General features: G+C 37.0%; 1 protein-coding gene across 1 annotated transcript; it reads right to left on the bottom strand.

Annotated features, from left to right (window-relative positions):
* Positions 1 to 2709: 2709 nt before the first annotated feature.
* Positions 2710 to 10438, bottom strand: LOC140241802 (BRCA2 and CDKN1A-interacting protein-like). The gene is made up of 7 exons (XM_072321555.1): positions 10289 to 10438; positions 8761 to 8838; positions 8014 to 8094; positions 7209 to 7307; positions 5865 to 6052; positions 4482 to 4653; positions 2710 to 3760 (listed from the first exon to the last, which is right to left on the bottom strand). Exons 1-7 carry the CDS (start codon positions 10436 to 10438, stop codon positions 3590 to 3592), a joined length of 939 nt encoding a protein of 312 aa, XP_072177656.1. The 3' UTR covers positions 2710 to 3589.
* Between the last annotated feature and the right edge of the window lie 16017 nt (positions 10439 to 26455).

The raw sequence follows: 26455 nt of genomic DNA, 5'->3' as shown, positions 1-26455 counted from the left end.
ACGTAAACTACACAAAGATTAAGGAAGTTATACAATTTTATAGCTTTGACACAGTCAGATGAATATGAATACAGTCAGATTTGCATTAGACGAAGCAAATACTGTCATGACCTTGCAGGTTTTGCATTTACTTGTTAATCTTCATCAAATTTTCTCTTCTTTTGTTTTGTTTTGTTTTTTTTTCTGGAAATGCACAAATTCAGTATTACCTTCACATCCATGATTGTTCTGGAGTTGTAATGATCAAGTGATAATGACTTTGTGAAGGGCAGAAGCTCAAATTTGCTGAAAAAAAAAGAAGAAAGAATTTAATTTCATGTACACACCAATCAGTAGTGTGAAGCACGTAAATCTCACCTGATTTGCATACATGTATATGTGAAAAGAATGATATTGGTGTCTTGCAAACATATAACTTCAAGATTCCATGATTTCTCGGTTTTTGTTTGTTTGAATGAAAACTGCACTTTTTAAAAAACTTTGCTGTCCTTTAGTAATGCCAATTTCAGCACAGTTTGAAGGCTACCTTGAAGATGCCCAACCTCTCAACAAATTTTAATGAGAAGGTCGAGTTCAAGTAACCAGATTGCTATTTGCTCTCCTATACGGAAAACTTCCACACGAATCCATGAGTTGATTATTAAGAAAAGAAATGACAACTGTCCTCCACATGCTTCAATATAACAAAAACAAAAACAAACAAACAAATAAATAAACGAGTACAAACAACAAAAGTGTCTGGCAGCAGGATTGTCTTCAGTTCCCAGAACTATAATTTACAGAAAATGTTACCATTGAAACTGGCATACAGAGATCTCATGTGCATGATATAAATGAGGTTGTCCCAATAAGTTTCCACCGCCACACTATTTTAAGTTTGCAGTGTAAGTATTTTTCAGGTAATCCATGATTTCTTGAATTCTCTGTGATACAGCTGTTCTCCATAAATATAAAGTCTCAAAGTTGTTCACTTCAATCATCTGAGGACATGCAAATCTCTTTTGTCTTTGTTGAAAAGAAAAAAGAGAGTAGAAAAGCAGAGTGCTTTAGCAAGATTTTGAATCTAGATACAGTCAGAATGCATAATTTACTGGTTTACGTGGAATATGATGGTTTTGTACAACATCAATAATTAACTATTTACAGGATGATATGAGAACTTCTCTGCAGCACTACGACGAAAAAAAAAAGAAGAAAACTAGAAATGTCGCTCTGGCGACTGGTATGCCTCCGCCATAATGCATGATTTTCCCAATAGGTCTAGATAGTACATGTGGACACTGTGTGATTACATTTTCACAAAACTGGCAAAATATTGGAATGACAAGTTTGTCACAAATGTGTTGAATGTTCACCTTCCTTGACGTAGGTTTAATTGGATGAATAAGAGAGCATGTATCTAGGGATTTAAGGACTTTAACTTGACTTTGACCCATTCATACATTTAGGCATTGAGTAATTTTCAAGGTACAGGTGTGGAGAGAAAGTGCAATTTCTGAATTGAATAGTAAATTGTTACCATTTTCATCTGGCCCTTGACCCTAAAATTCATAAGATAATTACTTTCAGGTAGAACATGCATAATATGTACTAAGTTTCAAGGTAACTTGAGCCACTTCCGAGATATGGAGGAAAAAGTTAGCTCAGCACTTTCACTTGATCTTTGACCTTTTGACCTTTGAGGCAAAAAGAGAAAAAAAAAACTTTCCAAAGAATTTCTATTAGGTTACACACGCATACACCAAGTGTAAAAAAATAACCCTGCTGGCATTGCATAAATATGAGGGTAATAGTAAAATTTTGAAGTCTTGCACTTGACCTTTGACCCCTGACCTTTGACCCCATGAACCCTACATTCTCTAGATAATCACTTCCAGTCAGTACATGTATATGTACTATGCTCCATGAAGATACCTTGAACAATTTTCCAAGGTACGGAGAAAAAAAAAGAAGTTTTAATATTTTTACTTGACCTTTTGACCTTTGACCTTTGACCTCATGACCCAAACTTTCACCAGAGAATCTTAATTGGGTAATAATGTATACATTAAGTTTCAAGAAAATATCTTCAGGCATTCAATAGATATGGTGGAAATAGTGAAATTTTATGTATTTGACCCTGACCTTTTGACCTTTGACCTTTGACCTCATGACCCAAACTTTCACCAGAGAATCTTAATTGGGTAGTACATGTATACACTAAGTTTCAAGAAAATCTCTTCAGGCATTCAATAGATATGGTGGAAATAGTGAAATTTTATGTATTTGACCCTGACCTTTTGACCTTTGACCTTTGACCTCATGACCCAAACTTTCACCAGAGAATCTTAATTGGGTAATACATGTATATACTAAGTTTCAAGAAAATATCTTCAGGCATTCAATAGATATGGTGGAAATAGTAAAATTTTATGTATTTGACCTTGACCTTTTGACCTTTGACCTTGAGCATGTGCACACAAAAGTTGATAGGCACAACTTCACCCCCTAATACACATACATGCCAAGTTTCATTAGGATACCTCAACAGGTTTCGATAGTTACCTTGTCCACAAAATTCATTACGGACGGACGGAAGGACGGACGGACGGACGGACGGACGGACGGACGGACGGAAGGACGGACGGACGGACGGACGGACGGACGGACGGACGGACAACCCGAAAACATAATGCCTCCGGCACCACTTCGTGGCGGAGGCATAAAAAGTTGTATTCAATCGCAATGTCTCCTAATCAGCCAAAAGGCAACCACTGGAGTTGAAGCTAGAGTCCCTTTACTGGCGTCATGGCATCATTGCATTCCAACAATTGGTGACTGGATGCTACAGCTTGGATCCAGAATGTCTGACTTCTCTTGTCAGCTGGAGAGTGACAACAGCAGGCTGATATCAAGACTCCTCTATCTCAGGATTCACTTCCTCAAGAGATTTCTGATACTTGGCAACATGTTTTGTTGTATATACTGTACTTGTCAAACATTTCGCGAGGTTCTTATATTCACAAAGTTGGCAAGTCGGGTGGAATTTGCGAATTAAAAAAATGCACGAAAATATTATCTTTGATCCTGTCATGAATGTGACATGCACTCATACATTTTCTCTGTTCAGTACTGTACTCCACAAATGCGAATTTAACCACCCATGTAATTGTCGGGAAGTCCCGATTCATTAAAAAAAAATCAGACTCACTAAATATATGGCATATACAGTAATGGATACTAGATGGTAAGATAGACAGAAAGACAGACAGACAGCTAAACAGAGATGGGTAACTAGATGAAGTGATCAACAAGGAGGGAGGAAAATGCAGTGATTGATGGCCAGAACTGACAGTTATGTAGATGGATTGATTGATAAGGAAGATTGAGCAGCACAGGTAGACACAAGTAAACAAATCCATGGACAGAAAGCACAGTCAAGTTAAAGAATCATGGATAGACAGAAGGTAAGAATGAAATAGATGACAAAGGGAGAGAGTCCTTTGATCCTACGATCTGGGCTCTTGAGAATGCAATGCGAAATCCACTCATTGTCCATTCCCTTGTAGACGGACCCAAACGGGAGTGTCCATGCTTGAAGATTCTGCGATCATAACGCAAAGGCTTCCTGGATCTGTCCCACGAGAGTGTTCATTTTTCCCGCCGGGACCAGCATGACTATCCTGAACATCTTCATCTCAGTGTCATCCTCCGACCACTTCCCGGCCACCGCTCCCGGTTGGTCCTCCTGCTCCTGGTAGTGTAAGCGCACTACAGACTCCTGACAGGAAAGAAGAAAATCAAGAGAGAAGGTAGCCCGTTCAAATCTACCACTTAGCTCTAGCTGATGCTGATGTTTCAAAGAATCACTAGCATGGAATGAGTTGAAAGATGCACTTGGTGTAAACAGGAAAAAATTTTCAGGGAGTTTGTGTACTTTTAAACAGCATATCATTAACTGGAGAAACATACTGCAAAGTACTGGAAAGCAGAATCAGTGTACTCTTATTGTTGTTGTTGTTGTTTTAAATCCAACTTGACAGATGGCATTAGTAGATAATAGTTTAACAATCACAGAGAAACAAACACAAGAAGCGTGCCAAGAACAAAACTACACAAGCCCATTATATACAAGTCAGCAGATGTTGGTACTGACTAAATTTCAGAATTCATTTACTTAACTTCAAGTAGAAAGGAGTTTAACTCCAAATAAGAAATATATATATATGTATTTTTTTTTTCAAAAGTTGAATAATGATTGCTCATTTTCAAGTAAGTTTCCTTAAACATGACAAACATTTATTGTCATCCAAAAGACTCAAGACAACTCCTTCAAAGTAGAGGTGGTGATTCTGATTTACCCAAGTTTTGGTAGAGAATAAGCAAAAACATGACAAGCAGGGAGGGCATAAATCACACACACACACACAAATGAGGTTTTCAGGTTGCTGAACCGACAAATCATGACACTGATGTATGCCTCTGAAGAAAAATCATCTCACCTTGAAAAACAACTCGTCTTCAGCATTCGCAAACAGCCAGCTATTGTCTCCCGTGGCATTGCTTTGCTTATTTGAGGAAGGCATGCTGGGCTGCTGGTATGCCTTACTCAGAAGGAGGATGTAATCAAACTTGAAGTGTGGATTCTTTGCAGCAGCTCTTCTTACATCATTCCTGCAAAGGGAAAATCGGACAATCTTTTTTTAAAGTTACAACTTTTGAAAGGCATTATTTACCATGTGCAGATAAAACAAAAACCCAGCTTTGGTGCTTCAAAATAGTTCTAAATTGTGAGTTAGGGATAGAAACAACCTATGTAAAAAATATAATAAGTATAATCAATGTTATTAAGTATAGTTATATGTACAAAATTTAACCAATAGTTATAATAAAATTGTTTCTAGAATAAACCATCTACAGTTATGGTTTATTAAGAAAAATAGTGATATACCCTTATATTTTAGGCTTTGATGCAAAATTTTGTATACGATAGGATGTTTTGTGATACAACTGACCAACATATATGCATCAAATGTAATAAATCAAACATTTTTTAAATCACTGCCCCCATCGGTACACAATACCTTTCAATTTTGGTTCAATCAGTTGAAGAGAAAGCCACAACTTGCAGTGTCACAGTAGCGGATTGAAATATGTGTATACAGTATGTGTGTGAAGGGAGGGGTAGGTGTTTAAGTGTCGGTCACTAAAATATCAATGCAATTTTGATTTTTTTTCTTAAACTCGTTCAAGCATGAATGATCGATACAACTCAAAAGAGTTCTGTAAGTAAAAATTATTCAATTAGCACATGTTAAATATAATGGGCTTAAAAATTAGATTTATCATGAGGTTATCATAATCAATTGTGTACTGTATTCAAATTTGTATGTGTGTATGCAGAATTTGCAACAGTATTATTTCATATACACATTATGCTTGTATATATTATGTATTTTTATTATTGTTCACTTTCAACACATTTGTAAACTGATTCTTTCAGTTTTGTACTGCTGATCAGTCTTATATATCAATAAATGGAATAAAAAAAAATGATGATATATAGGCAATTCCTCAAAATTTCATTTTCTATAAAAAGTACACATGCCCTTGATTTGTTACTAACATTTGTCAATGGTAACACTATTCCCCTACCTCCTTAAGGAAGAATGTCAATTGCAGTCTTAATTATACTAGGAAAATTAAATATGTGGAATTCTCTCTACGTTCCCTTTATATCATTCCACAACGGTGACATCTTACCTTCCACTAACTTCAATGATGTGTTCTTCTAATATTTCTGCATTCACTGAATGCATGTACTCCGTATATCTGAGGTGAATTCCTTTGTAACAAAAGACAGAATTGATAGTTTTTGAACTCACTGCAAACTACTGTGGAGCGGGGGTGCCAGCTGAGCTGGAATGTTGACAAATCTCTCGCTCAGCAAGAGACCCACGCTCTGTGAATCATCATCAAGTAGTTGGGTGAGTTCGTTGACCTGGGCTTCGGGGTTGGAATCTGCACACTTCTCAATAACTAGAGACCGAATCTCCTGTATGCAAGCCACATTCTTGATGTAAAAATTTACAAAACAGGAAGATAAATAAAGCGTATCCTCAGAGATATGGCTGTATGCTTCCATCAATGGTTCCATGACATTTGCTCCTACAATTGCTCCCATGAAGTATCTGCAAGCTATTAAGCCAAACATAAACTCTACCCACAGAACATAACCCAAACCCTAATCCTAATCTTTACATAACACTATTAAACCTAAAGCTCTTTCACAACTCTAACCATAATTCCTTGGAGAAAACAAGGCCGGAGCAATTGTCACAGGAGCAAATGTCCTGTCACCTTCATCTAAACAAACATATGTATTATCATAATCACTGTGGATGCAATAGCTCAGTTGGGCAAATTTTCAGAAAACATACGAGGAGACATGAGTTTACAAACCAGCAGAGCAAGCTTTTGCCCCTTTCTCTCAACGTACATACTGTATTATGCTCATTTATAAAACCTTCACTATTTAGTGCCATTACTATGGAAGCCATATAGTTTTGATTGGGATGGAGATTTAGGTTTAAACTTGTTGCAAAATAATTAGAAACCATTTTTTATGAAATATCAAAATGCACACAATTCTAAGAGGAACTAAAAGTTTATTCTATGAAAATTGGTCGTGAAATGGCTGAGATACCTCAAAACAAAGACGCCTTAATAAAAGGTGGGACTCACCTTTTATCAGGACCTCTTTGTTTTGCTTTGTTTTTGGAAATCTCAGCCATTTCAAAACCGATTATAATCAGGTAAACTTTTAATTCCTCTTGGAATTGTATGCTCTCTAATATAAGTGGTTCATAATCATTTTGCAAAAATTTAGAACCTGAATCCTCATCTCAATCTAAACTATACCATCCCATTAACAAGTTCCAGTGAGGCAAACATTTGCTGATAATTTCAAAGAAAACATATCAAATGTCTTCTTACAGACATTTTGGTCAAACTTAAACATCATTCATGAATATAATTTCTTCTATACTGGATAACTAAGAGGCATATTTGTCAACACATGTAAAAGACACTTACAGGAATGAATACATGACAAGTGACATGGTAATTGGTATGTGAATATTATTATCATGTTTAACACCATTACCACTTTCAGTACTCTGCAACTTCTGCGACATTATTAAGGACACCACCCTGAAAGTATTTCCTACCTTTTTCGCTGTGATGTTTAGTACCGTGGTGAATCCAAATATTTCATCATCGTCATCATCATCTGAATCACTGTCTTCCGCCAGCTGGGCCTCACTTTGCTGCAACAGTAACCAAAACAAAATTGAGCTATATGGTCTTAATCTGCTGAACATGTATTGTAACAAAGATAGCAGAAGTTACATTATTTGGAGATATCGTATTGCATGCATAGTTCTTTGTTGGCGGGGATATTTCTTGAGGAAATATCCCACTTGGTGCACAAAATAGATTTTTTTTTTCCCTTTGAAGGAAAATGGAGGAAAACATAGCTTTGAATAAAAATGCCTGTGTTAATTGATTGCACTGAGGAAATAATATCTAGGAGTGTGCCGAGGTGGATCTTTTCTTTTTGAAGTGAGAAAATATGTAACAAACTTGATTTGCTTTAAAAAAACAAAAACAAAACAAAACAAAAAAAACATATTCATGATCAGCACTTGTGAGTGGACACAATTTTGTACACTATAATAAAACATTCAACACAATATTCTCTCCTCCATAGTTTGCTTGCCAATCACTGCGTTGACCGTCATCCCACTATAGCTGGTTGGTTCGGACATCCTTGGAACTCAGTTCACAGGAGATTTGTCATTTTCCAAAGCAATCCTGTATCACGCTGGTCATTGTGCAGGACTGTTCTTTTGTTACACCCGATTACATACATGTACTTGGAGTCACGTAATGTAACCAAATGCTAATGAAAGAGAGTGGCCACTCCAAGCTACAAGTACGCAAGAGCTCAGGCATGTAAAGAGTTAGTCTTACCTTGATAACGCAGCCCACATGGTTCTGCATCAGGATCAAGTCTGTTAACTCGCTGGTGTTCACTTTTGTTCTGGCAAATAGCTGTGGAAAATGATCATGGCCATAAACTGCAGTCCATTGAGCAGATAATGATAACATTTCACTTCTAAATCATTTGAGAATATCACTATTGTAAAATATCATATTAATTTTGCTCTCCAATTACTGTAAGATTTATATGACTAATTTCATTGGCCCTTTCACTAATAAAATAAAACTGGAATTGTTTTCTCACAATTATGTTTTGCTGCTTTATTCATAAGTCATTACCACATTATTCAAAATAAATCACTTGCACATTGCAGACATCTGTAGTTACAGTGTCATCTGTTTCATACAACAATTTGTGACGTAACTTCAGGACAATGATGTAAAAAAAAATCTACACATAATTCCATGAAATTTCATATTTTACGGAAATTCACACATCGATCCCTGGACTTTTGACTTTTTACCAATATGATAAGGGTAATGTCATTCACCTACCTTCTGAAAGAGGTATAAAGTTAAGTGCTCTTTCATCATGTTAGAAAAAATGAAAATACATTGAATTCTCTACATACAAAAGCTGTACAATTCTTTTTTGTCACATATCACAAAATGAAAAGAAATGCAATTTCCTACTTGATTCTTCCACATTCATTGTAACTTGCGAATTAAATATTCTACCCCAGTCACAAATACTGTTCCACAAGAATCATGACATACCTGTTGCAAGAGTCTTTTTATACCATGGAAGTCATTGTCCTGTGGTGGAAAGGCCTCAAACTCAATCTGAACCTCCTGCTGTTCAGGACAGAAGATGGTGTAAAAGAGAAAGCAGACACCATTCAAGGCATTCATAAGAATGCTAGATCTTGGAATGAGGTGAAAAACATCTCTTGAATGTTTTTAAATGGAGAGAGTTCCACAATAAGTAACTATACACAGCCCAGTCACTGTGAGTAGCGACAGGGCTGTACCAGCGGAGCAACAAACACGAAGGGAGGTCAGCGATCGCCATGCGATCGGATTGAATTTTGATACTTTAGATCATTTTTTGTAACCTCAAACTCATCTCACGAACAAAATAATAATGAGATTTCATATCTATGCTATCAATATTGAAATTTACATTTTACAACTTACGGAAAATGATGATTTAATATGCAGCATGTGCAAACGGTACATCTGATAATCGGCAGTTCACTCGATCTGTCGACCGTGCGTGCTGCTACCATAAGAGCGCACGCACGCAATAGATCGCTGCACTTCCAGCCACACACGCCCACGCATAATTTGCTGAGTAGTCACTCGCCATTTTTTAATTCTGCAACGATGAACCCCGATGGTCGGGGACTCCTTTGCTGTTCTGCTGCGCTAGAAAGTGCTATTTTTTTTGTTCAATGGACTTATCGTGAGGGCTCTCTATGGACTTACAAGATGTATGAACCTTTTGTAATACAAGCATGCACTTAACGTGAGTAACGTATGAATTTTAATAAGTTTTGTAGTCGTGTTGTGGTTCCCCACTTTGAAGGTGCATGCCTCATTTGTCAGACGCTGTATTCGCACAGCGTACTACAGCGTCTGGTCGGGCTACACAATAAGTCCCCCTTTTTATAATCCGAGGAAAAACTATCCCCAATTCTTGCTCCAGGACTCAAGATTAATCAATTTTTACAATTTGTATTGGAAAGAGATTTTTATAAAATGCAGATAAAAAAGAAATCACCACTCATGCTAGTCATGGATCACTCAGCTCAACCCGCTCAGCTCAGCTCAGCTCAGCTCAGCTCAGCTCAGCTCAGCTCAGGGCCCACCACTCTCACTCAAACATAACAATAACATAAACAGGGAGGCAGGCACCTACAATAAACTGATTAAACGAGTAGAAAATCACTAGTCTAGACTCTAGTTGTTCTATATTCTAATCACGTGTTAATTTAATGACAACTCTGCGACGACTTGATTAATCAGCTGTCATTTCATTCATGTCAATTTTGGTAAAATTAAATCACTACAACCTCCTAATATGGCAGTCAGTGAACATAAAAGTGATCCTAAATGCTAACAACACGGCTCACGTGTAACGTTACACAGGTTACGTTACGAACAAGTTTTTAGAACTTCATTGTGTCAATGCAAACAATACTCAAATACAAGCGCGTGGGACTGGTAAGAACACAATAACGAAGCAAGTGGTAACGTGAAATATTATAGGCCTAAAATTATTTTACACAAAATATATACTTACCTCGTTTATTTCATCATCTGAAGAATCTTCGTCTTCGACTTCTTCGTCATCAAAATCGCTCTCTTCGTCCAGTATGTTGTCATCATCGTTTTCGATTTCTTTTTCACTTTCCTGACACTCAACACGTTTTTTCTTGTTGTACGACGCCATCTTTCATTTCAAAGGGGCACGGATCGGAGCACATTGTCATACATTAGTGCACACAACTGTCGCTGTTGATGTTGTCGTTTGAAAGGGACAAATCCCAATTTATCTTTAAAACAAGCATTTACTGCAACATTATCAGTTTAAGAGTTACTTGCAATCTTCAATACACTTGCGCAGTCAAATTTGACATCACAAGAAACAAAAAGTTTGTAAAATAACATGGCAATCACATTTAGCAGACGACAAATAAATGAGGAGTTTTGTGTGTTACGTCTGTTCAGCTTTTAATAGACTGCTGGAGCCTGGGGAGGGGGTCGGGGGGGGGGGGGGTGGGGGGTGGCGGTGAGCGCGGCCGGGGTGCGGGTAGTACGTAGGAGTAGAGAGGAGCAATTATATAGGGCTGAACAATAACGTTATGAAACAAAACTCTTATCATGTTTTCTGCTGTTTCTGATGATTATTTCCTAGCTACTAACACCACATTCTTCAGTGCAGTTTACATGTACTCACAGCCTACAACATATATTCAAGTAACAAATTTGACTTCTTACTGATTCTGAAATACACTCGACATTGACAAGAATAATAAAAAAGTAGAATACCATTTATAAATCCCTACTCAACATTCCATCCAGACATCGCTGCATGCATCGTCGTCTAGAGACAACTATTCTGTCCTGTTTTCAGATAGGTATTTCATCCAAATTTCCCCAGTTGCTCATTGCTAATAGATTTTCTTTAAGTTACTTAAATTATTTAATCATTAAACTAAAAGTCATTTTTCTTACAGAAAAACATAAAGCATCTATATCAGTCCAACCATTTTCACCGAATTCAGGAGTTCAATTGTTCATCTGCAATGTTCAGGAAGAGGCCACATCATCCGAAAAAACAACAACAAAGACATGAACACACAATTACATATACGCCAATAATCTATGTGCAAATCATGGATGGGAAAGCTGTGAGCTGCACAGGTACAACTCCTGATAATCTTGCTCTGTGCTTGGTATGATACTGCATCACTGTAATCTGACATGTCTATCTGACTTTCCTTGTCTTTAGTGAATATTTCATTCTCCTTTTTATTGACTGTTGTGCGTGTGTGTGTGCTGTGTGTGTGTGTGTGTGCGTGTGTGTGTGTGTGTGTGTGTGTTTTTCCACCTGTGAAGCACAGTAGGTCCTAAAGGTTTCCTATATCCAGAGACCTTGGGGGGGGGGGGTAAATTTACCTTTGGGAGCAGTGATTAAAAAAAAAAGATATATTTGATGCATACGTGTAATATAGGTCTGTTGTATCACAAAACATCCTACCATATACAATTTTTTGTAATAAAGTCTAAAATATAAGGAGATATCACTATTTTTCTCAATAAACCATAGCTGTAGATGGTTCAGTCTGGAAACATTTTTATTACTAGTATAACGATTGTTCACATTTTGTGTATCTGTGTTTCATCTGATGCAAAACTTATGCCTGTTGAATGAAGTCCACGTTTCTATCTCTCTGAACCAAAGTCAATGTATCTCCTCATACACTCTTAGAAAAAAAGGTTCTTTTGAGCACCATTAAATGGTTCTCAGCACTGTCACAATAGCGACACCCTTTTAGGTGCTCGTGAGAACCTTTTCTAAATGGTGCTTGTCGGCACCTTTTGCAAAAGGTGCCCATTAGAACCTTTTTCCTGATGAAATGGTGCTCGTGAGTACCATTTAAAAGGTGCCCATGGGCACCTTTTTGACTAAAGATGGGCACCTTTTTGACTCTTTTCAAAAGGTGCTCATGGGAACCATTTCATTGGAAAAGGTTCTAATGGGCACCAATGTTAAAAGGTGCTGACAGGCACCATTTAAAAAAGGTTCTCACAGGCTCCAAAAAAGGTGTCGCTATTGTGACAGTGCTGAGAACCATTTAATGGTGCTCAAAAGAACCTTTTTTTTTTTTTTCTTAGAATGTAGTATGTGAATTGATGCCTGTGTATTTTTGGTGTGTTTCACATGCAGTGCTGGTAAGGTGCTTCAATGGCACCATTCTTAAAGGTACATTACCTATCTGCATTGAAAATGTGCATCACAAACTCATTTGAAATGAAATGAATTCATCTGAATTTCATCTGATCAGTCAAACATACGTTCAAAACATGTATATTAGCAATACATCAGCATATCATACATTATCATTGACACTAGAAAAAAAAAAAGAGCAAGGATAACACACCCATGCACACACACTTTCACAAGCATGAATACATGTACATGACATTCACCAATATTTTTTCATGAAACATTACTCAATAACTGAAAACCATAGAAATTTGCTCTTTCACAAATTCGCAGAAATGTATTTATTCCCCTTCACTTTTACAATCTAAAGTTGAGGTTTGTATTTGTCATGTTATAATCTATCAAATATTCTGAACAAAATATTTTTATTTGTCCACTAATTTTTTCCCACAATATTCGTCATTTGTGTACCGAGCAGTTCTTGAAACACCATCACACATCTTTATACAGATGATATGAAATAGCAAGAGGTGTATCAGGCTTTTGAAATACATAACAAAATTTCTAATTCTCTGTGAAATAATTCCTGCATGGATGAGATACAGTAATTGTGTAAGTCTTAAGATAGGCAGAAGTCAAGTACATTACCTGCTTAAGTAGTATAAGGAACTTTTTCCACATATTTGCTAGTTTGTTCGGTGTTTTTTTTTTCTTTTAACGCATATTTGTCCTAAAAGCAACTACAAAGGGCAGGAAAACAATTCCATTAAACAGGACCTTTGGTATTGTCACAGAAAACATATATTATATTGCTGGTATGATACTTTGGATAGGATAAGCTTTAAACTTCTTCGCTTCGCTTCACTTCACTTCACATTCATAACGTCGAGTACTTTAATTGACTTATCTTTGTTTGTATACAAGTGACCTTTTTGTTGTTGTTGTTCTGCAATTTTAAAGCACCATAGACACATCTATACAACTGCAAATACAAGAAGAGTATCAATTCAGGTTAATCATGACTTCTGACAATTTACAGCATGTCCTATGAAAACACACAAACAAAAGAAAAGAAAAGAAAAGAAAAGAACACATTGTTTTATAATGAGAAGGATAATAAGAATCCAAAGGGGAAAAGAGCTAGGATACCACACCCACACAGTTTCACAAGCATGAATGAACAAAATTCCTCAACCATGATCTAAAATATATAACATTGGGAATCGACAAAAATTTGTAGAGTTTGATAGCAAAAACTGATAAGTCCATTTTTGAAGATTTTGAAGTACGGTCTCTGTCATAAAGTACAAAATAATACCTTTTAAATTATATATTGGTTACTACATATAAAGGTACATTTTTTAAGTTATGGTCAAAAGAAGCAAACATTTTCTTATTGTTCTCTTTATATTTCTTGACCTTTAATCGCAAATGTCTCCATTTGGAAAATGGATGGACTTATCGGTTTCTGCGAACAAACTCTTCATTTACACTTTTTTTTTAAAAGCAGAGCAACAAATTCATTAGAGTAAACTATATACAATGCAGGCCTAAAGCTGAGGTTTGAATTTGCTGTCCTATTACCTGCCTATGACAATAATATGTTGTTAGCATTTGTCATTTTGTTCACCAAATTTGCCAACAGTCTTTTAAACACCACCACCACGTACAAGTACATTTTGTATATTTTCTGCAAAAGCAAAATAAACTGGTGACAAGAGGCGCATCAGTGCTTTGAAATAAATTACATAATCTTCAATTCTCTACACAATATGTAATTCCTGCGTGGGTATAAATGCAATACGTTTTACCAGTCTAGGTGCAAACTTTAAAAGTGTGCAGAAATCGACCACACAATGACTGGAAAAGTATAAAGAGCATTTTCCGTTTGTGCTTTTAAAGTTTAGAACTATGAATGACTCCACTTCTCAGATTGGCATCTGGTCTGATCTCATTACGTCTACCCCCCCCCCCCCCCAATACAGTTGATTCAAAGCTGTTAAATGCAAATTATAGTGAAACATTATCACTGATACATTGTAAGTTGCAAATACTGTATTGGGATCATATCAAAATATATGTGACCCTCCATCACACAAACCAACAAAAAGTCGCCTGTCATGAATATTTTTGGTTGACGGCAGATTCTGAAAGAGCAGCTATAAAATACAATATAAGTCAATGCAAACGGACTTACCTACCCCATCATATTTCTCAAAGGTTTTCTCTGGCAGCATCAGTGTTTTTTCTTTGACTCAGCTCATTCTTAGCTAGCGTAGGTTTCTGGTCGATGCTGTCAACGGGCTATCGGGCTAAAATTGTCATTCTGATCGATGTATTCTTTTGGTCACCCAGCTCATTCTTGACTAGCCCATCGGTTCTGTTTGATGCTGTCAATGGGCTATCACAGGCTGTCATTCTGATCGATGTATCGTCATAGCCACACAGCTCATTCTTGACTAGCCCAGGGTTCTGGCTGATGCTGCAAATGGGCTATCCCGGGCTCTTATTCTGATCGATGAATTCTTGTGGCCGCCCACCTCATTCTTGGCTGGTGTTGAAGCCTACGGTTCTGGCCGATGTTGTCAACGGTCTGTCACGGGCTGTCTCTCTGATCAATGTAGAGTCTACCTTTTTCCCTAACCGCACCAGCGACCCGAACACGTACGTACTGCTTCATTGTCCTGGCCAGAGTTACTTGTTCCCTGGTTTCTGTGCATGTTGGTGTGTCCATTTCCCTGATATATGAATTGAAAGATACAATAGACCTACACCGCGTTAATAAAACAATGTCATTGCTATAATTCGATGAACAGAACACGGCATTACATGACGTGACTCGTCACTTAGAACAAGCCTGAAAACATACTGAAGAGATTTTGACCTAACAGTTAGGCCTAACGTTACTGGGCTGTAGACAGACCTCTATTGGCTCTAACGTTAACACTGACAGTTATAACATATAAGTGCGAATATAGAACAAATTTCCTTATTGCATGTAGACGGTATAGACCTTACCGTTACCCCGGGGCGCTCCTTGTACACAGTTATCTTTGCGTTCGGCGTTTGGGCTATGTTTCGGAGTCAGTAGACTCTATTTTTAATAGGCAGAGAAATGTCTAAACGTTACATGCATACCTAACGTTAGCTGAGTAACTTAGCCCTGCCCAGTCGCTGTAAAAACGTGACAGCCATGCTCCGGCCCCGCACGGCGTCTGTTCGGGCTAGCCCTGGCCCATGAGCCATTGCTACCGTAGTACCGGTATGCCAAATTTCTAATTGGGAGAAGTGTCAGGCCTAACATGTTAATGTTAGTTCTGGATCTACTGTACCTGGTAAACATTACACAAGATAGCAGCTCCGATCAAATTAGATCTAACATTAGGATCTAGCTAACCGTTAAGGTTAGATAATCACTGACTGAAAACGATTTAACTGAGTCACTAGAGTGATGAATCTAACACGTAACATTCTAACTTGATTTTGTACCAACGAATGTCATCTAACAATGAGATAAAACCACATTAAAACTAAAAATCTTACCTCTTCTCCTAAATTGTGATGACTGCCATGGCGAAAATGGAATTGACAGTGACACGTTTCCAGTCCACTTTGTCAAAATTAATGTCAAACGTTACCGGGTGCCGCTAAATGGGTGTGATATGTTTATGTGTAAGTGTCTACACTATAGCCGCCGTCTGCTGTGGCTGCATATGCATGGGTATTGCATTGGCACTCTGCCGCTCTGTGCGGTGGTAGGTTTGCATAGGCGCAGGCAGGCAGCACAGGGCTACATATAGCCGCGGCGCGTGCCGCCGCGGTTACATAGTCCTACAGTGCAGTACTAGTATGTGTACGTTTACGCGTACGCATATCTGATCGAGCGCTAAAATTGGATGGTGGCAGCTGTCAGTTGGCACGCAGCCAAGAGAAGTCATTAGTCTACGATAAAAAACAATATGTACTTTTTATTTTCACAGCAGTAGAAACACATACAATATTTTTGCACCAATACCACAGTTTTGGTGATTCTTACATCTGGCATTCGAATATACAGCAAGGGGAAAAATGAAAGTGGACCTAAAGATATTGTTTGACCTGCAGGAGTACCACAAATAACACTCGGGGACTGGATCGCATACTAGCAAATGGTGACGAACGGAACCATTTCGATTGGGAACCATTTATAGGTGCTCATCGGAACCATTTTGCGAGAACCATCTGATGAGAACCATTTTGGAGCCGACGAGAACCATTTGAGAACCTTTTTTTCTTAGAGTGTATAGTTGAAGCCGCAGATCTATGTGTGTGTTATTACGCCAACATTATATGGTGATATAAAGCTTTTATCGACCACCTGACTCAAAAGCTTATCCTCTTGAGCAACTCTCTCTTAGTCTCGACAAAATTCATACGGAATCAAAGTCCCCTTTTATTGTCATTGGCGGAGATTTTAACGTCCCGCGCGTTGGAATAACGACAGAAAAACCCCACCCAAATTTAATGTAGTACAAGAGTAGCCATCTTGCACAACTTGTTACTTTTCCGACTAGGCATAGTGAGAATGGAACTGCAAATATATTGGACCTTCTTTTGACGACTCATCCTTCTCTTGTTGAGGATGTTGTATCACGCCCTGGTATGAGTGATTATTGTATATCTGAAGAAGTCCCACACAAAAAGGTTAAAGGATGCTCAAGACCCCCTTGGTTTTCCTCTCGGATTAAACGTCTATGCTGTAAGAAAGAAAAGGCTTATAATAAGGCCAAAGTTAGGAATGATAGAGTGTATTGGGACAAATTTCACAAAATCCGCAAACAAGTTGATGGTATCATAAAGAAAGCACACCGGCAGTATGTCTACAATTCGCTTGAAAGTGATCATCCTACAGATTTCTGGAGATACATTTATTTTGTTCGAGACGGAGGACAATACCAGTGTCCAAACTCTACACTATGAAAATGTCACAGTCACAGAAGACCAGGATAAAGCAGAAACTCTTGCCAACCAGTTTCAACGTGTATTCACAAAAGAGGATACTTCTAACCTGCCCGATATGCCACAGAGTCCTTATCCTGATATGCCACCTATCCAGGTAACCTCTGAAGATATGAGAAAACTTCTTCTAAAAAATGTGGACATAATAAGTACAAGGCAGTTGAGCCAGATCTGATACCCAATCGTTGCTGCGGACGAAATTGCCTCTACATTGAGTTTTATTTTTCAACAATCACTGGACACAGGGACTCTCCCTCTTGACTGGAGAAAAGCAAACAATTCATCTTTCCCCGAAAGACCCAACAAATTACCGACCAGTATCATTGACATGTACATGCTGTGTAACTGCTTGAACACATAAGTGATAGCAATCTGATGCGTCACTTGTCTTCATATGACATCCTGGCAGACAACCAACATGCATTTAGGAAAAACAGGTCATGTGAGTCTCAGCTCATCCTCACTATGAATGACCTATCCAAGAATGTTGACAAAAGAAAAACAGCGGACATTACTGATAGCCTTGTATTTTTCCAAGGCCTTTGATGTTATCCCGCACTGCAGATTACTCATGAAACTGGATTATTATGGAATACGATCTGACAACAAGAACTGGATTGCAAGTTTTCTAACTCAGAGACAACAACGTGTTTGTATAAATGGGCAATGTTCAGACTGGAAAGCCGTCCTCAGCGGAACTCCACAAGGAACTGTACTTGGTCCCCATCTTTTTCTTCTAGTATATCGATGATATACACCACCAAGTCTCAAGTGTAACCAGACTATTTGCAGATGACTGCCTGCGATCCATAGAGAGGTTAACTCAACTGAGGATGAAATAGCCCTCCAGTCTGACCTTAACACCATGACCAAGTGGTCGGAAACATGGGGAATGCATTTTAACCCATCTACGTGTAAAACCATGCGAGTAACTGAGTATCCAGAAAGACAACTCCGGGCAAACCGATGGTGTCAAGCTGGAGGAGAAAGAAGAAATCCACTACCCGTACTTAGGAATCTACATCCAGAAAGATGTCCGATGGAATAAATAATCCCAACATGCCTCTTCTATAAAGCAATGAATACTCTTAATTTCATAAAGAGGAATTTTCATCACTGCTCCCTCTCTGTTAAGGAAAAATTGTATATTTCCTTGGTCCGACCTCATCTGGAATATGCTTCGGCATCCTGGGATCCGCATACAGTAAAAAAACATCCAAGTGTTAGAAAAGGTGCAAAGATCTTCCATGGCCACCTGGACATACAGTACAATAACATACTTAGAAACAAGTTCTCAAGGGAAAGAAGGGGGACATACCGAGCAGTTTGCGATAGATCAAACTTCATGTGATGTCTACAGGCTTTCTTTTTTTCCACGCACTGTAAAAGCATGGAACAACTTGGCTCCATCTACTATTTCCAAAAAGGACCCCCTATAAGTTCAAACATGCCCTGTTTGATTCCACAACAATTTGGTTTTCGGAAAAAATGTTCCACGAGCATGGGTGTCTTGAATTTGTCTTGATATGTGATTATGACCAAGATAGAAACTCTGAAAAGTTCCTTCAATTGATGTATTCAGATGGATGTTATCCGCATATAAACAAACCAACAAGAATTAATAATATTTCATCCACTTTGATAGATAATATTTTTTCTAATATTTCTGATAAAGAAATTGTTAGCGGTTTATTATATTTTGATATATCTGATCATCTTCCCATATTTGTTATATGTTATGATGAGTCTTTTGTTAAAAACTCATCCAAACCTGTAATGTATAGAAAAGAAACTCCTCAAAATATTGAATCATTTAAAGCAGATTTGGCATCTGAACAGTGGTTTGATGTTTACAATGAGTTTGATGTGAACACCTCTTATGATAATTTTAATAGAAAAATACAATATTATTATGATAAAAATTGTCCATTGGTAAAGTTTAAAAAGAATAATAAACATGGGAAGAGGCCTTGGATAACAAAATCGATATTACGTTCAATACATACAAGAAATAGGCTTTATAAGATTTATATAAATGATCCTACTGATTCTAATTTGAGAAAATATAAGATATACCGAAATAGATTAACAACTGTGATAAGAGATTCACGAAAAGTATATTATTCTGATAAGTTGAGTCAAGTTAAGTCAAATATGAAGGCCACATGGAAAATTATAAATGATTTGGTTGGGAAGAAAGAACAACAATTACCAAAAACAGACTTTAAATTAAACGATTGTATTATTGATCAGGAAAATGTAGCAGATGCATTTAATTCTTTTTTTGTTAATGTTGGTCCTAATCTGGCAAAAACATTTGATGATGTAAATGAAGATTTTTTGAAATTTTTGCCAGATCCTATTTCCTCATCGTTATTTTTAAACCCTACAAATCCCATAGAAATTATTAATATTACGAAAAAGTTGAATTCTAGTAAGGCAAGTGGATGTGACAGAATAAGCACATTAGTACTTAACAAATTATATATCAAATTGCTGATCCACTTACTCACATATTTAACCTTTCCATACAGTCTGGAAAATGTCCCAATTCTTTAAAAATTGCTAAGGTAAACCCAGTGTTTAAGAAAGATGATTCTTGCCAAATTAGTAATTGTAGACCAATTTCTATTCTTCCTAGTATTTCCAAAATTCTTGAAAAAATGATATATGATAGGTTTTATAAATTTTTGCAAAATCATGCAGTTCTGAATTTACATCAATATGGTTTCCGAAAGAATTATTCTACAGATTTGGCATTGGTCCAGTTGTATGATCAAATTACAAACGCAATGGCAAATAGAAAACATGTTATAGGAGTTTTTATGGATGTATCTAAGGCGTTTGATACGTTACAACATGATATTTTACTTAAAAAGTTACAGTTTTATGGTGTCCGCGGTGTTGCACTCTCGTGGTTTAGGGATTATTTATCATGTAGACAGCAATATGTTATACATAATGACAAGTCGTCAATTTTTTTTACCGATAAAAATGTGGTGTGCCCCAGGGCTCAATATTAGGTCCCCTTCTCTTTTTGTTATATATCAATGATATTGTTAATTCGTCGTCTATATTATCATTTATATTATATGCCGATGACACGAATATTCTTTATTCCCACGATAATATAGAAACGTTGGTATCTACACTTAATGCAGAGTTACCAAATGTTTCCAACTGGTTTAAGAATAATAAATTATCACTTAATATTGATAAAACAAATTATATTTATTTTAAGCATATGAAAACTCACACAGATGATCTTGTAAATAATATAAGAATTGATAATGTATTTCTTGAACGTAAAAGTTCTATTAAGTTTTTAGGTATTTTTATTGATGAAAACCTAACCTGGAATGATCATATACGTTATGTTACAACCTGTATTTCTAGAAATATAGGCGTTCTTTCAAAGATGAAAAGTTATCTTCCTGAACATACTCTTTTTATGCTTTACAATTCTTTAATCCTACCATATATTATGTATTGTAATCTAGTGTGGGCTACAAGTTCAAAAACTAAACTCAACCCTATTTATTTACTACAAAAGAAAGCCATTCGCATCTGTACTGGATCACAATACTTAGCCCACACCAGTTCACTTTTCTTATCAGTTAAAAACACTGAATATATTTGATATAAATACATTACATTCTTTGCTTTTTATGTATAAGTATTTGAACAACTTATTTCCAAACATTTTTCACGATTTCTTTAAACTGAATTATACCGTTCATTCATATCCCACTCGTAATTCGCAAAATTTTCATTTAGTAAATCCCAGATTATTAATTGCACAAAAATCTATAAGACACAATGGACCAAATCTTTGGAATACACTCCCAGATTATGTTAAATCGTGTAAAACTTTATATTCTTTCAAGGCTAGATTGAAAACTACATTACTGTCAGATTACAATCTATGAATATAGCATTTGAATATATATATTTCTTTGTATGATCACATTTCTTTTCCTGTAAATTGGATTTAAAACTACAATAAATATACGCAATGTTTCTGTGTCTATCATTTCATTTCATTCTCATTATCTTCAGCATCACCACTATCACTTTCATCTTCATTATCACATTTTTCTTCATCATTAACCTGTCAACATCATCATACATCACCATCATCATCATCATCATATTTCACGTTACTCTTATTCGTACCTATGCACTATACATATGTAAAAAACAATGTATTACAGTGTTTTATATTTTGTAGTATTTCTCCATTCCGCAAACAATATAATTTTTTGTGTATTATGTAGATAGGTCCCTGGGCTGCCACGTGCTCAAGCTTTTGCTTATAGTGGCAGTCCTTCTTCCGCATAATTTCTCAGATAATTATTTGGAAAATTGGTAATACGATTTATAATTTGTTAATGAAATTAATTTACACATCGATTTTCCTTCTTTGAATCATGTACTTGTAATCTGCTTACTGATATTCCATGTGATATTACAGAAAATAATTTTGATTTATGTATGAAATTGTGTTGGAAGAAAAATAAATCAAACAAACAAACAAACACATTTAGTGAATACTGTCATTAATGCTATTGATAGTGGCAGGTATTGTATTGGTATATTTTTTGATTTGTCGAAGGCTTTTGATACTATTGACCATTCGATACTCCTGTGTAAGCTTGAGCATTATGGCATTCGTGGGGTAGCTTTAGCTTGGTTTACTTGCAAAATAGACAGCAATATGTAACGGTAAATGGAGTTAAATCACAGTCGAGGCAAGTAACATGTGGTGTTCCACAGGGCTCAGTCCTAGGCCCTTTATTGTTCCTCATTTATATTAATGACATTATCAATTTATCTAGCTTGTTTACTTATTCGCTTTTTGCAGACGACACTTGCTTACTTGCTCACCACAACTATTTGTTACCCTTAATAAACTCTGTAAATGATGAAATTGGTAATATATTTGAATGGTTTTGTTGTAATAAACTATTATTGAATACTAGTAAATCTCAATATGTTGTATTTAGATTAAGAGGGAAAAGAATCCAAAATGATATTGTTCCACTGGTAATAGGCGGTAACCAGATTGAACGAAGCCATAGTGTGCGATTCCTAGGCGTTATAGTCGATGAATATTTATCATGGAAAGACCACGTCAGTTACGTCTGTACTAAAGTTTCTCGTAGTGTTGGTATCTTATCCAAGTTACGTCTCTATTTACCAAAAGAAACCTTAATTACTCTGTATAATGCCATAGTTATGCTTCATTTAATGTACTGTAATGTAGCTTGACGGGGAAATACTTATAAGACTCATATAGATAAGTTGATTGTTCTTCAGAAAAAGCTGTAAGGTATATTACAAATTCAAACTATAGAAGTCCAAGTTTGCCATTATTTATTCAACTTCATATTTTGCCATTTGAAAAATTAGTTATCTTGAGTTGCTTGATTTTTATGTTTAAGACACAAGGTGATCCGAAATCTTTCATGAAGGATGCGTTTGTGTTAAATTCTACCGTTCATGCTTATAATACGCGTAAAAGTAATCTCATTCATCAACCCTTTGTAAGAACTCAAACTGCCCAAAATTCATTCGTATATGTTTGTATTAGAGAATGGAATAATTTGCCATTGAGAATTAGGTCAGCCTCAACACTATCCAACTTTAAACGTACATGTCGCATCTATCTTGAGGGAAATTTGTAAAACAAGAATTGATCAGGGAAGCGATAGTAAAATAGAAAGTATCTTTCTGCAATTTCATGTGAACTACATGTATGTGCATGAGCGTTTTTGTGACACGTGTTTGTGTGATTGAATATGTGTGTGTGTGTGCGTGTGTATGTGTGCTTGTGTTGCATCTGTCCTATGTAAATATGTTGCTATTATACTTCTTGTTAATATGCTTAAACTTTCGTATGTTAATATATGTTTACCCGGGACCCCTTTTTACAAGCTCTGCTTCATTTGGGGTCCCAAACCATTCATTATTCTTAATGCTGTATCCTTTTGTAAAATGTCAAATGTTTAATGAATTGGTTTAATAAAACTTGAACTTGAACTTCCCTCTCATCTTTTCTCTGAAAGTCCACCCTCTACGCAACCTCCAGTTAAAACTCCACAGGAGATGTTTGGGAGGTCTACTTATCCAAGATCCAATTAGATCCCCCCCCCCCCCATATACTAGTAGTACCAAAGTGTAGGATTTAATTGACATAATGTACTACACAATAGAGCTGTTTTTATACAGCTCTATGGTACACGTGATCGCTGTCAACAATGGGTTGATCTAAAGCGGAAGTGTTTAGTCACGTGACTAAAAGCGAACACGCACGCAATCGAGATCCAGTCCTATTTATCTGAAGTTCATAGCTACTAGCGAAGTTCCACCTGTCTGTCTGCCCGCCCGCCCGACCCATCCCCCGCTTGTGGCCCAGCGCGAGTGTACCGTAGGCGCAGCGTACTACGCACACAAACAAGCTAGTGGTAGTGATGATTCGTGTGGTGGATGATATCGATAGGTCATCGCAACTTGCCTGTGTAATGTAGGTGGTGCTCATCAGCCTTCATCAGTGCATGCATGCATGATATGGTACCGGTAGTGCATAGTGTAGTGTGCAGAGAAGGGATTGGTTTCAGCATAGGGTCTAGAGGATTATACAGCGGGTATGAAGAAGACACGTAAATGTTGACAGCTGTCCCATACCACCAAAAACAGCATGCAGCAGTAAGTGTAAAAACGTACTTATGAGAGAGATTGTCTGTGGCTGAAGTGAAACAGCGGAACAGCTGGGTAAACCTGTGGGATTCTCTTTTTTTGTACATTTTATACGATAACGTAAGATGAAGACCGTGTATGTTGTCTGTTTCTTGTCAGTCAGTCTTACTCTGTCTCAGCTCAGTCTTGAGCGGCGAACTGAAGCCTATAGTTTCATGATGTGATGTTGTGATGACACACGGAACGAACCACTAACGTTAACAGAGGGGTGAATGTACTCCGTGATTACCGTGGCGTGAGTCGTGCATCCCCGGCCCCAGTCGTGCAGTCATGGAGTGGAAATATGTTTATTCATGTAGACTTCTAGGGCCTAGACATTTCTAGATGATCTAAGTTTAACGTTAGAATTCTGTTGGCAGTTCAGCCTTTAGTCTTTAGTCATTCTAATCTTGGGTTTCAACGTACAGTAGCGTTACAAATACAATTAATAGATCTAAAGTGTTAGACCCTAACATTAGATCTAGAAAGATGTAGGATGCCTAACGATTACAGGAACACAATTTGAAAAATGTTTCTAATTTTCTAACGTTACTGTCAACCTAACTACACGCAGCCGCTGTCGCAAGCGACAGCGGCTGCACCTCCGGGCTCTAGATCTATTCCTTCGCAGACGTTGTTATGGTTCACCGTTTCCTTCATGAATATCTTTATTAATCGTGGAAAACTAAAATATAACCTGGAATTATCGTAATCTATGACCATCATTCAATAGACACCTCTAATCGTTATGCGATTTTTTGTTTAATTATGTCAAAAACTTACCGAAATCTGTGGCTGAAATCAGGTGTGTAAACGTCCTTACTGCTTCACTCCTCATCTGCGTGTTATATGAATGGCATTCACTCTCGTATACTACAACGTAGGCCCTAGGTAGTCGGGGCGGAAGTGATGAGATAGTCGAATGACCCCGACTAAAAACAGGTCAAATCATTGCCGATGCAGCACGCGCGGATCTACTACAAGTTTTACGTAACACATGAAACGCACGGGCGCACGGGCGTAGGTAAAAAGCAACCACTTCTGAATGCGCATGCGTGATGGTTTGTTGATTTTTTGAAGCTCTCGAAGGAAAAGATGCCACCGCACGATCTACTCCGAAAAATTCAACAATAAGGTCTGGATACCAACAAAACGCCGAATTCAACTCAACCATCAGGAAAATATGCTGTAGGTAAGTGTAGCAATTATATTACTCTTAAAATCATACAAAACAAAAGATATTTTATGTGATTTTGCCGTCAATAGTGACGGTCGTTTACAACGTTGAAACACTAACACATGTCAGACCCTGTGCGCAGCACAGTGTCTGGTCAGGCTGCTGTCAACCATGCTTATGTGGCAGGAAATTGTTGGAAATACATTTATTTCTACATTGTATGAATCAATGATTTCATTTTCAGAGCCGAAAAGATGAACGTTATGATGATCTGATGTGATGATGATGGGATCACTTGAGAATGGTCTGTTGAGTGTGATTGAGATTAGATACCCTACTGTAAAACGAGGTAGGGCCTACACTGTATGTTCGCGTGCATTTTAATTTTGCGAATTTCACGAGCGCCAAGATTTGCGAAATTAAAATGCACGCAAAAGTTCTTGTCTAGACTAGATTCTATGCATTGAATGCTAGTGCCATGTAGCAGTGGCAGTTCGCGAAAATTTCATGCCGCAAAAAAGGCCGTTGGTCTATAAATTCGCAAAAAATTCATGCTGCGAATATAATGTTTTACAGTACCTCACCCTTTTCTACAGCTACCTCTATCCTATGAGCATGATGAGTATGACCTGTACGTACAATGTAGATATCTAATGATTAATTAAATGTATAAGCTACCATATACCCACTGCGGATCAGGTACTGCTATGTATGAACGATATCAATGTTAACTTTAATTACTTTAGACCCTAGCTATATGTAATGTTCTAGATGCTGTTGCAATGTAGGTCATGATGAATCAAAATTAATTGTTTGTGCCATGGCAAGGGTCCTATGTCCATGTTGAGGCCAGTGATTTACATTTTGATTGAAGTGTGTAGAACCACTTGTATAATTTTCATATTTTTTCTGCATTTTTGTTTTATTTTAGTCAGGGGACATTAATTGCAATATATCTACATATAGGACCCATTTGTTGTATGGAAGTCTTCCCATGAAATTTAATTGTATGGTACATTTGTATATCATGTTCATATGCTTATTTTGTTACATTTGATAACTCCATGAAATTTAACAGCAATGACGGGATCAGGGGTTTATAA

The sequence above is a fragment of the Diadema setosum genome, chromosome 18, assembly GCF_964275005.1.
Source record: "Diadema setosum chromosome 18, eeDiaSeto1, whole genome shotgun sequence".
In the NCBI taxonomy this organism is placed as follows: domain Eukaryota; kingdom Metazoa; phylum Echinodermata; class Echinoidea; order Diadematoida; family Diadematidae; genus Diadema; species Diadema setosum.
Note: the sequence above shows the minus strand (reverse complement) of the source record. Positions and strands in the feature narration are given on the sequence as shown.